The sequence below is a fragment of the Orbicella franksi genome, chromosome 15 (genome assembly GCF_964199315.1).
Source record: "Orbicella franksi chromosome 15, jaOrbFran1.1, whole genome shotgun sequence".
Lineage (NCBI taxonomy): Eukaryota > Metazoa > Cnidaria > Anthozoa > Scleractinia > Merulinidae > Orbicella > Orbicella franksi.
This window is the reverse complement of record NC_138159.1, coordinates 2097351-2110399: the sequence shown is the minus strand read 5'-3', so window position 1 is coordinate 2110399 and position 13049 is coordinate 2097351. Positions and strand designations below refer to the sequence as shown.

General features: G+C 38.1%; 1 protein-coding gene across 1 annotated transcript in view; it reads right to left on the bottom strand.

Annotated features, from left to right (window-relative positions):
* LOC145469907 (nuclear pore complex protein Nup160-like) overlaps positions 1 to 12150 on the bottom strand; it is a 67578-nt gene extending 55428 nt beyond the window's left edge. Inside the window, exons 1-16 of the mRNA XM_081453721.1 lie at positions 11050 to 12150; positions 9232 to 9439; positions 8366 to 8582; positions 7670 to 7863; positions 7293 to 7365; positions 6895 to 6983; positions 6081 to 6155; positions 5204 to 5301; positions 3768 to 3858; positions 3390 to 3458; positions 3179 to 3280; positions 2105 to 2209; positions 1897 to 1962; positions 1386 to 1485; positions 854 to 915; positions 105 to 208 (exon numbers count right to left, since the gene is read on the bottom strand). Of these exons, the coding sequence (XP_081309847.1) occupies positions 105 to 208; positions 854 to 915; positions 1386 to 1485; positions 1897 to 1962; positions 2105 to 2209; positions 3179 to 3280; positions 3390 to 3458; positions 3768 to 3858; positions 5204 to 5301; positions 6081 to 6155; positions 6895 to 6983; positions 7293 to 7365; positions 7670 to 7863; positions 8366 to 8582; positions 9232 to 9439; positions 11050 to 11243 (1847 nt within the window). The 5' untranslated portion in view covers positions 11244 to 12150. The remainder of the gene's footprint in view (positions 1 to 104; positions 209 to 853; positions 916 to 1385; positions 1486 to 1896; positions 1963 to 2104; positions 2210 to 3178; positions 3281 to 3389; positions 3459 to 3767; positions 3859 to 5203; positions 5302 to 6080; positions 6156 to 6894; positions 6984 to 7292; positions 7366 to 7669; positions 7864 to 8365; positions 8583 to 9231; positions 9440 to 11049) is intronic.
* Between the last annotated feature and the right edge of the window lie 899 nt (positions 12151 to 13049).

The window sequence follows — 13049 nt, the reverse complement described above, 5'->3', positions numbered from 1 at the left end:
TCTCATAGCTTACTTGTTAGAGCATCCAGCTGTTACCGAGAAGGAACATGGGCTCCGCTCCCACTGGGTAATCAAAAAGTTTTATTTGTTGCATTGTTTCTTACCTTACGTTCGTCAGAAGGTAAACGGCAATCTGGTCAGCAGTTAAGGCTGGATTCAGTTGATACTTCACATCATTTTCAAGAGATGACAAATGCTCTGCAGACAGCTACATTAATACAACAATTTCAGTACATCAACCAAAATGAATTTGGTACAGTGGAACCCCGTTAATACAGTCACCAACAGGCCACAAAAATTTGGCCATTTTAATGGGCAAGGGCCAAATTTCATGACTGCTCTAAATTGAGTGACGTCTTAACAGATATACTGTATCATCATTGCACTTCTAAACAACTGTTCTTCAATTAGCATGCAGAATGCAGAAATACGGAATGCAGTACGTAAAATGTTAACAGGAGAAAAATGAACATAACTGCGGCCACTCAAACCATAACTGGTTTCAGTGGCCATATAAACAGGGTAAAATTAAAATTATAAAATATAAAATATAAAATTATAAAATTATAAACACAAGTTGGAATTTCAGAATGCAGCCATTTAACAGGTTTTTTAATAAGAAAGTGTATCCATGGATGTTTTGCTGGCAGGGACAAAAAAAGTGGCTGTAATAACAAGGTGACTGTATTAACAAGGTGACCATATGGCTGGGTTCCACTGTGCTGAAAATAACAAGCTGCATTTGATAAAACTTCACCTGCATGAATCAATTTACTAGGGATTCTGCTATGTAAATTCATCATTAATTCTTTATTTCTTCAATCTAACAAAATAATTTCACAGATTACTGTACCTGATGTGCAACCATTTTGATGACATTACAGAAATCTATGAATGATGTTTTCATGGTTTTATCTACAAAAATAATAGTAAAATGCATGTCTTTTAAACAATAAGAGTGTAACCTTAAATAAAATGTTACATTCCAAGAAAAGTTGCAAGGTAAGAGAATAAAACAATGATACGTAAATAAGTAAAATTTTGTCATGAAAATAAACTTTCCTATAAATTGTTAATTTACTTCACAAACCAAATTACGTAGCTACATATAGGGCCCTAGGACAAGGGTTTCATCAATGTTTTCAGCACAAGGACAATTAGTTTTCACAGGCAGGCAAAACTTTTTGAACTGAACTAACTTCTTTAAAAAAAAAAAAAACCTTCCTGTAGATGATCAAACTAGACAGAATCGTCCTCACAGCCGGTCAATTTGCCTGGTGCCTTGCCCTTAATGTAACCCTGACTATGACTGTGACAGCAAATCTCTGTTTGCAACAGAATATTCCATCTGACTAAAATTCTCTCGAAGTGAACAAGATACTCACCAAGAGAAGGTTCTGAGGAAAGAAGTGAGACATCCAGTGGCTCTACACAAAGATGAAGCTGTTCAAACAGTTCACAAGGTCTGAAGAATGACAGCATTTCCTACAAACCAAGGAAGAAAATGTGAGCTTAAGTCTGCATACAAGCCAAGTGGCCCTTCAGGCCAGTTTTTGAAGCATGAAGTGACTAGGAGTATTTCTGCTCCTCCCCTGGAATGGATGCTAGTCCCTCACTGGGTTACCCCCCAGCATTAAATTTGCCAGTACCCGTTTATTCACCTGGGTGGAGAGAGGTACTGTGAGAGTAAAGTGTCTTGTCCAGGAACACAACACAGTGTCCCCAGCAAGGGCTCGAACCCAGACTGCTTGATTTTTACCATTTTATTTCTCTGTTTTTTCCTTAGCTTTAGTTTCAATTGAGAAGATATATCAAACACTCTAGACAGTGTTTGACCACATTTAAAATCACCTCAAAGTTCATCAAAAATACTCTGTTAAACATACAGCTACATACCTTTCTAACTAAGCAGACTAATCCTGTATTGCCATCAACAAAAATACCCATGGCTTTACTTCCGACCTAAGGAAAGAACAAGGATACATAAGTATTTGCATTCCAAAACTGTAAACCAACTCTCACATGTTGTTATTGCAACATCACCAACCAAAGACTTCTCATACAAAACAAACTAACGACTGTTTTGTTGACATGGCATCCTTACTTGATGGTATTGTAAAACATAGCTGTAGAACTTGGTCCAACACTGTAGCTGCAGGTCATTATACTCATCATGAAGCATCTCATAATCTGGAGCTGATACCTGAATCTAAAGGAACAAAGCAGCTAGGTTTACATTTAATGGGTCATCAAGAATCCATGGGTGTTTGGGACCAAACGGCACAAGAGTTTGAACTCAAGTCAACTCTCATCCTCATTTACCTAGACTTAGAAAATAAAGGACAACGCCTAATACAATGGAATCCCACCTTACAGTCACCCCATTAATACAGCCACCTCGTTAGCTCAAGTTAGCTATTTTCTTATTTTAAAGAACCCCTTTAATACAGCCACCCCATTAACATGGCCAGATTTTTGGTAAACAGATTAATGGTGTTCCACTGAACCAATGATTTCTGATGTCTACTGCAGCCTTCAATTTAATAATAATTTAACACAAATTACTTTCATCATCATTATAACACCATTTAGATTCTAATTGGCTAAAGAGCTGATGTTTTATCAGAGAATAAAACATTTTCTAAGCATGTTTTAATGTTTTACACAACTTAAATGTAAAATCATGCAATAAAAAAGAAACATAAACCATGAAGAATACTGTCATATGACACTCCAAGAATTGAGAACATTTCAGAAATTTAGTAACCATTTGAATAAAGTTTGTGCCTTCTAAATTCCTCTGATGTCCTTTAATTTCTGTTGTGTATTATGACAGTGCACTAGATGTTGTAAGGTAAAGTCTGCATATAAGCCTAGTGGCCCATCAGGCCAGAGCTTATCCCGCTTTCTGCAGCATGAAGCAACAAGGAATATTTCTACTCCCCCCTGGATGGGATGCTAGTCCATTGTAGGGTTATCCCCAGCATTAAATTTGCTGGTACCCATTTGTACACCTGGTTGGAGAGAGGCACTGTGAGACTAAAGAATTTTGCCCAAGAACATGATGCAATGTTCCCGGCCAGTGCTCGAATCTGTACCACTCGATCCAGAGATGAACACACCAACCATGAGGCCACCACTCCTAACCCTCCTTCTTTATTTGTTAGCTAACACAAACCTCAGAGTCAATAAGGTTGATAACAGCTTGCTTGAGATCTCTCCTTGATAGGTTCTCATCATAATTGTTGGTGAAATTGGAAACTGGTAAATGGTGGTAAATCTGCAGGGTAAAAACAATAATTGGATTTCAACCTGTATATTTCTTAACAAAAAACAGAGATCTCATTGCTAAAGAAAGCACAAAAAAGAACTATCTTTGAACACATTACCTGCATTGCTTTAAGAATGGAATGATTTGAAAATCTTCCCAGGTAGAACAGCTGCTCAAGAAAGACTTCCTAAAAAAAATAAGTACTAGGTAAATACTGCATTATCAAGTTTAATTTGGGATTAATCTGTAAAAGATGGGGAGACTTTTTCAGTGGTCATCATCCTAGAAGACAAAAATCAATGCGAAAAGTAAGAAAAAAGTAACTTGTCTTAATTTTCAAACACTAGTTTATTATATTTTTATGTCTCTCAGATGACCTGAATAAAATCAAAATACTATCTTGGAGTTCCCATTACAATATTTTTACTTTGCTCTCACCCAATCAGAATGTTACCACTATTTTTTCAAGCATGTAATAATAAAACAATAAACTCACTCTTGGCTCTTTGTAGGGCGGAACAAGAACTTCAGAGTTTTCTGTTAGTTCAAGGAACACTCTTGTCCAACCAGATTGCTGTAAATCTAAACTGTGAGATCAAAAACAATTCAATCCTAAAATGCTAATTCTCCCAAGAGTTTTTATACATTCATTTTAGTGACTGCTCTACAGGTGCTTTCCCTTTATTTCCAGTTCCTGTCTGCTTGATAACAACTTACCGATACATACCATACAAGGAAATGACTTGACACTACAGCTCTTAAGTATTAATGCTATGTTTCAATTTTTACCTCCGCTTTAAAATTGTTTCAAACCAGCTTATATTTTTCAATCCTGTTAAGGGGAAATTTGCCACAGTTGCATGCATGGCCTAAAGGAGATGAAGGATAAACATGGGGGAGGGGGCTGATATAGGATTCTAGTGGGGGTAGCGTAGGGTTAGGGACTGAGAGGGCTGGGTGGGTGGTTTTAAGAACCTCCCAAAAATTAGGAAAGACAAACTGGTTTGAAAAATTTAAAGCTGAGGTAAACATTAAAACACAACATTAACATGAAAGAATATTAGTCCACTTCCCCTTCCTCTTCCCATTTCTGTCTTTTACATGTACAAGCTTCCTTCACTTCAGTCTAATACATCTTCTGGAACTTCCGATAATTTTAATAGCACCATTACATGGAAACCAAATGTCCCATCTCACTTTTCAGAAAACAATTTACCTTGAAGAAAATTAGACAGTGAGTATCAACAACATTCTCAAACCGTGCAGCAAACATCGAAATCATTTCTTACACAACTCCCTTACCATTATCCTCAAATTAGCGGCCCCCCCTTGAATAAGTGCCCCCTTCGAATAAGCACCCCTCCTATCGGCCAAAATTTAAAATAGACGCCCCCCCTCGAAAAAGCATCCCACTCCCCTCCCCCCATTTTGTTGACGAGTACTGAGACAACAAAAGATCTATTAGTTTTCGTCGTCTAGTATTAGATTTGTACATTGTTTCAGTTTGTGAATACGTTAAGTGAACACATTGAACACGTTAAGTACTAACGGTGCTGTGATTTAAACTTTAGGATCACCTTTTTATGTCGATAAACAGCTTATGTTGTTCTGTATGCACAGATGATGTATTGAAAAAAAATGGTCATGTCAGGTCACCATTTGGGAAAAATTAAATAAGCGCCCCCCCCTCCCCTCTCGAATAAGCACCCCCCATCTTCTCCTAAATTTGAAATAAGTGCCCCGGGCGCTAATTCAAGGATTTACCATACTTGTACCTTTTCCTGCCATTTACTAGTAAGAAATTTTAACTAGAATTTCACTGATCAAATACCAACTTCCCAAACCTTTCTCACACCGTGAAGAATTTTTCCTTGACTTTCCAGACCTGTGGTAAACCTATAGTCACGTACATTGTATGTTGAGTTTCCTTACTTTTCAGTGGGTGTGAAATAGACCATTGTTTCCCCTTCTGCACTTGTCCATACAGTCCAAATATGAGATGTAGTAACAACAAAGTCTACCAGATTTCCCTGTTTAAAAAAAAATAAAGTCATTTTAAAGTACAGCATTTATTTTCTTTTTTAAACTGTGCAAGTTTTCAAATTTCAGTGGTGTTCAAGGCCAGAGAACTTATCCAGAGCTCTAGCCAAAAGCAAACTAACAAGAAAGCAAAACTTTACATTAAAAGTTACTTACCATATATGTACACTAAAAATGCAGTTGAAACAAATAAGGGGGGGGGGGGGAATTCTAAAAAAACAATACAATGGAGACTGAGAAAGAGTCAGAAATGACTTGACATTTTAAACTTCCATTTTTAATTTTAAGTCACAAAAATTGCATCCCCTTTTCTCCTTTCTCTTGTTAATTAAGTTTGTTCCTTCAATTGCTGACTATACACTTAATTATAATCAAGAAAATCTAGTATACTTGCGCTGTAACCTTAAAACAAAATGTTTTGAATTGAGTGAAGAAAAACCAAACCCAAAGTAGTCGAAAAGGACAGAGACAATACAGTGAACCAATCAAAGCTTGAAGTAATTACACATAGCTGACGCAAAGCGCGGGAAAACGAGTGAGAGTGAGTCATGATTGGTTTTGGTTTGACTTTTACCCAATTGTGCAGCATAGTTGATGCAAAACCAATTACTTTTCGAAACTCATATTAAAACCGCTCTTGACTAATATTAAATAATGATTACATGTACATAATATATAACGTCCTTATCCAATCTCATAACAATTCTCTGTTAGGATACTCCTTGATGACCAGTCATAAACAAAATTTTCTGTACAGGATCAACATTACCTTTGGAAAGTAAGAGAATGATACTTGGGATAAACTCACTCCATCCTCCAAAGATTCAACCTCGTATACACAAAACTATAAATGAGAGAACATGGAAAGATATCATTTCACTAACAGCATTGTTAAGATTACACTTAACAGTTCTCATGTTTCCAAGTCAGTGTGTCACTGTCAGTGACTTTGTAACATTTAAAAAAGTTGCATATTTGACCCAAAGACAATGTAATAATTAAAGGTAAAAAAAAATAGCTTACTCAAAAACAAAATGACCTGTAGAGCCAAAGCTTATCCATTAACTGAGAGTATTGCCACTCTACCAAGATGGGACATGCAGAAGTGGCGTGGTTGATATATTGTTGCTTCTACTCTATCCATTCATTCTTGTTTAACATTTCCAGGGAGTTTTTGCATGGGGCTAAACCCTTAACTTGCTTTCAGGTTGTGTTGTGCTGCATTGCATTTCATTGTGTAACAAAATACACTAAGCAGGCTCTTTTTTGTAACCCAAGGTGGTTATTCTGGTGATGGCCTGTGCACCTTCAACATTACCCCATGTCCTTGTTTACTATTGAAATTTCACCCAGTTATAAGCGCTCTTTCAGTTGATGAAATTCACCAGTAGCCAATTCATAGCTAAATCCATCTTTCCTGAGTAACCACCACAGGCAAAGCAGCCACCATATTTCAAGACACACCCCAAAGAATTATGTAAGCTTCCAAGAATAAGGACTTGTCTAAAACTGATAGTGCACATTTTGAGAGGCAATATTAATGCAGTAATAGTAGTGCAGATATAGTTTGAATTTTCAATCACCTGTGTGTTTTCTGCTAAATATAAAAATAAACCAAGGTAAAGTCTTCCTGTTGCTGGGTCCACCACTTTGCGAAGCAAATGACTTTGAGCTGTGAGGACAGATAAAGAAAAATAAGAGGTCAAACTCTTCAGTTCTTCAACGTCTTCCCAAACCTCTTTCCCATTTTCCATTTTGCAAGATGTGCACTGACACACGTAGGAAAAAACATAATGCATTCAAGAACTAAATCAGCAGAGAGGAAATGGTAAAAAAGCCAATCAAATTCTTGCATTCACATTAGACTATAATAGTAAATTTATAAGTTGTAGTTAATAAATATATATATATATATATCGTAGATAGCAATTTTAATGATGATGCAAATAAAAGATTCATTTCCACACAATGGAAAATTTACCTGGGGAGTTTTGAAGATCAACATCGTCAGGAATATCTTCCACAAGATCTTTCACATAAATACATGACTGATTCTAATTAAAAAAAAAAAGAAATGACTAAAAGAAACTTAAGCACTTTTGTCCCATAATAAACACAATTAACAAAGAGAATTATTGCTAGCTTCTGATTCTTGATGAATGCTGGCTGGCATTGAACCATGGCCTGAAAATTCAAATATTGTTATGCAAATTACGTGTTTCCTTACCCTGAAGGTCATATCAGGCCAAGCTTCACATTAATTTGAGTCCAAGGCCAAGGAGATACATGTAACTAACATTTTAGACTCGTGTTTCCTGTAACATTAGAATGGAACACACACATGCTTATCTCTAGTACCTGACAAGACCAGATCCTAAGCTTGAGATCCCTACAGAGTGCAAACACACACATTTGTTTTCCATATGGATGGATTCCCACACTCATTACGGCATCGGAAGCCATTGTGTCCCTCCTCAGGCTAGAAGGAACAAGACCTGACCAGAGACGCTGCATTACTCCAGCTTGCCTCAACTCAAACTGCTCAACTTGACCTGCAGATTAACAGATTAAACAAAGATATCAGATGAGTATATACAGAGTAAATCCTCAACAAAGAAAGTTGTGAATACTTGTTTCTCAGTATGTAGGTCACAGGGACTTTGATGAGTACAAAACAATCACAACTAACCTCACAAAAGCAATCAAAAAAGTGTAAGGTGGAAACCCTTTGATAAATCAAGTGGTTTTGGATGGTCTTATAAACAGAGGGGCTCATTTAAGAGAGGGCTCATAAGCAGAATAACAAAAAACACTTCAACAGTGAGTTTCAGCAGTGTTGATCAAAGCATGTTTTTTAATATACTGGTTTTTAATCAAGCTTGAAAATACCAAACTAAATTGAATCCATTTCATTTCAGACCATTTTCCAGCCTTTATGGGAAAATCTCAAACCTCTGCCTTGCCATACTGACTGAGCTATCACTCAGTCAATAGTGGTCTTGGTTTGAGATCTTCCCATAAAGGCAGAACATTCAAAGTAGTTAGTATCTTTACCTTCACTTCCTGGAGGAGGTAGTTTTATTAACAAGATGACATCTGTTCCAGTCGCTAAAGCAAAAAGACAGTTCCCATCCTGGCAAAGCCAACTTGCAAAGGTTGAGCAGGATTGTGTGAAAGTGCCAAAATTTGAAGCATCTCTTAAGTCACGACTAGAAAAATCATTGAAGATTGAGTATTGATTTGCCTCAGTAGAGAATGATATACCAAATCCCTAGAATGCAAGAAGAAAGTACAATGTAGTTGTACAAAGCAGGGATTACGCTTTCAAGAACATTCAACATGCAGTCTGTATATTATAGTTTTGTTGTTTCTACAGTTGAACCTCTACACAACAGCCACATTGGGGACAGAGGAAAGTGGTCGTTGTAGAGCAGTGGCCGTTATGGGGAGGCAGGGGTGTAATATGACACCTATGTTTTTCTTTTTTTTTCCAGGGGGAACAGCATTTTTATATTTAAAAAATGCTTATTGTAGCATAGAAATACCTGACACAATCAAAATATATCAATAAGACAGAAACCAAACAGAAACAGAGACCAATAGCATGCAGTACCAATCAATTTTTGTGACCTTTTACAATATAATATGGGGTTTTGTATACACTGTCTGTCAGTCATTAATAATTAACTGTTTGGGGCACGCTTTGGTGGCCATTGCCAATGTAGAGAGACCAAAATAAGAGTGAATGTATAAACCGTCCGCTGGACAAAAAAAAGTGGCCACTCTTGAGGTGGTAGACCTTTGTAGGAAGTTAGTTATTGGTGGAAGTTTAACTAGCAAAATTTGGAGGGCCAGTACAGATGTCACTTTACGTGAACAGTCATAATACAGATGAATAAGATATTAAGTTGAAGACTTACATGTCTGCGAAGTCTGTCAGGATGAGAGAACACAATCCTGTGGACACTGTTGGTTGTCGCGGCTAATACACTGATATGTGTATGAGTTTCAAAAATATACACCACTGGTAAAAGAACTCCATCTGTAAACTTCAGCTCAAGGTGGTTACCAGTGAGGTTTATGTCAAGGGACTCTTCAACAAGCTCCAGTACATTGTCTGTGATTCTCCTATGTAAGTACAAAAACTGTTACCAAGAGAAGGCACGGTTGGCCTTATGGTTATCCTGCTGAAATCTGGATTGAGCAGCACAAGTTGAGCCCTGGCCAGGATCATTGCATTGTCTTCTTGGGCAAGATACTTTGTTCTCACAGTACGTTTCTCCACCCAGCTGTGCAAATGGGTACCAGTGAAGGTAATGCTGGGGGTAACCCTGCAATGGACTAGTATCCTATCCCAGGGGGGAAGTATGAACACTCCTAGTCACTTCATGAATCTGTTTTTGAAATTTTCCCAAAATTCCCTGGTATTTTCATCAGGCTATGCAAACAGGAAGTGACTGCCTTCTTCTTTTGTATTAAATTGAAACCAGCTAAATACCATTACACCCCATAACTGTGTTTACATATGCTTGCAAAAAACAACATTAAAAAGGTTCTTCAAGGCATCCTACAACTCTGGTCAAAACTCTCTGGGACACCTACGTTAACAACCATAACATGACACTCATGCTAAACAACATTGCAAAGCAAGAGAGGGCACATTACCTAATATTACTTTGAGTTCAAAAGTGAAAGAGCCCGCAAGCGAAAGTTATGGTCAGGGTTGCAGATAGCTGCAACATGTAAGCGTAAGATCAACTTCTCCAACTAGGGTAACCCGAAAACACTGACCCCCGCTCCGCGGACACCAACTACAGACCGGGTCCACGGACTACCTATGGACTGGTCCACAGACTCCTCCTACGGACCCCCCTCCCTCCCCAAATATAATAAAAATACTAAATAAATATTTCAGCTACAGGTTGTCAAAGAGATTACTCATGATGGCAAAATTTCAAACATTACATTGTGAAAATGTAACAGACCTGGATTCAGGCTCAGGTGCAATTTATATCATTACATATTGCCTGTGGCCATAAAGTATACAAAAGACACGTACGGGAAGCCTCCGGGAAGCCTCAAAATTTGTGCTTTTCCCCCTGTGCCATTTTGTTCAGCCCATTCTCCCATGGGTTCATGAACTTGTTCCAGGCTTCACAATTTGCTCAGCCGAATAACAGATACAAACAAGAATAAACGGCCTAAAAATATATTTTCCATAGCCAGATTGGGCCACAAAAGGAAGGTAAGAACTTTCCTTCTTACCATCAGCATCTCCTTATGCTGAAAACAGCTCTCCGGCCTTTTTTTGGGAGGGGGGGTTGGGGTGTTAAAAATCCAAGTCTGTTACATTTGCACAGTGTAACACTCGAAAAATCACGAACACGAGTCTGAATCTATTAGACAACCCATAAGTGAAATCTTTATTTTTATTTTTTTTACACTATTTTAGGGTAGTCCGTAGAGGGGGTCCGTAGGGGTAGTCCATGGACCGGTCCGTAGGGTAGTCCGCGGACAGGGGATCAGTGTTTTCGGGTTACCCCTCCAACTAGCATAAACACGCTCTTATTGGTATCACTGTTGTCGTGTTTCTAACAATTTTTTCAGCTTCAGGTTGATCCATGACGACTGGTATTCGTTTAAGACTACTGAGCACAGAATTAACGGAGAATTTTCAAGAGCGATAAGGTTAAAGGCAAAATTTAACAGGAATGGGAAATAGTTAACTGGATACAAACCAGACGATGAATCTATTCCGAGTGAATGAATCTACGTTGCCACTCTCCCGATAAGCATATCCTCCTCCCGCATGGGGCTTGACGTAATCTCCATCTCTTATTGTTGTTGATGATCCTACCGTAAAATTGATCACAGTTCCTTCTCTCTGCTCGCTTTGCAGTGAAACTTCTCGGAAGTTCCTGCTGGCCGCCATTTTGGATTTAGCCCGCCATGTGAGTGGACGTTAGAGCCTAGTCTTCTGTATGGCTCCCATGATCCATTGCGCTTTTCAGAAATATTCGGAAGTCTTCGGTCGTTTGCCGGTAATCTTCGGTCAAAAGTTCAGTTCATTCCGGATCGGGAGTCTAATAAAACCTCGGAGGTAATATATTTTTCGGCCATTCGACTGGCACGAGTTTTAAGTGAAGTGCCCTGAATTGCTGCTGATTTCCTTGCCAGAAATGTTCATCCTGCCTGGAATTTTTTTTTATTAAACATTTCTTCGCCTGGGCTTCACTACACGGTAAACTAAGAGATCCGTAAATTGCGGGCGCTTATTTGAATCGAAGAAAAAATCATAAATAAACCCCTCTTCGCCAAAAGGAACAATTGTTTCAAAGTTCATATTTTGTCTAGTCTTTTTATCTTAGGACAGGTTTTGGAGAAGTAATAGATGGGGGCTTGCGAGGAACAAGTTTGGCGCAATTCGACCGGGGTAGAGGCTCCGAATGAAAACCACCTAAAGCTGATGTGGCTTTCCGCTCTCTTAATATTGTAATTGATTTATTATTACCTATTCATTTAAAAGATGAAGTTGAAGGCCCGGAAGGCTTACGAGAGAGGACCTGAGGAGTCTAAGATGCGATGAAAGACAGATGATTCCAAAAATCGTCCATGGCGCCCGACAAAGGGCCAAAATTCTGCAGTCTAGTTACTTGCGAAAATCAACACCCTACGGACAAACAACCCGAGAGTTTTCTACTAACATTTTAGACCTCCCAACCCACGCGCTCAATACTATTGTCTCTATGTAAACATTCACCTACAACAAAGAAATTATCACTCGTGGTTATGAACTAAACTTGTCAATGGTCGACGGCAATTAATCAAAGTTGCGCATGCAGAACAAGCATGTGCTCAACAAGGTACAAACATCCACTAATACAGACTGTCAAAACGATTTTAGTCCAGCCCCCGATGTTTTCAGTGTCTTTTGAACCATACAGTATACAGGCCGGATAATTCAGTCAAGTTACTGTTGCAAGTCCACGTTTTCTTTCTCTAGGTAACTGAAGGAACGAATTTGATTTTGAAGCTAAAAAATAAACACTAGTCTTTTCTCTTGTCAACTGAAGCTTTGAATGAAAAGAATAATTATGTAAATCAGCAATCGAGTTCTAAAGAGCTCTATGAACTCGATGTCGCTGGGTTTGGATAACACCCGGTCTACAGGTTCTTGTCAGTTCCTCGTTGATTTTTGTTTTGGTCCCTATAAGTCCATGTGGTTCAATGTTCGGATTTCGTCGTTGCACAGGGAACGACGAAATTAAAATTGTTTTGTTTTTTCTTTAAATCTGACATAGCTTGACATCTTTATTTATAATCTGCAAAGAGATTAACCGAAAGGGATTCATCCATCACCGCGGACAGAATCGTTTAATTCCGTTTTTTTTGTTTTATTTTAATTTCCATTTATATTACTTGAAAGGCCATGAAATGTGACGGCACACGAAGGTTTTTTTAAACTGGTTTCAATGTTCAGTTACAGTTGTATCCGCAACTAAAGCTTTATGCTGATTACAGTTCTAACCTTATAGGATAAACTTAATTTCAAAACAGAAAAAAACTAGGTGTATTTGGTCGTTCTTGGAAAATTATTCAACTTGCCGAGGGTGATTAAGTCATCTAAAACTGTTCGTTTACACCCACGGCATTTCGGCCGCAGACCGAAAGTGCTCTTTACCTTCAACTAACAGTTTTCAATATACAGGTTAAAATTTAAACATTATAATTTAAACTT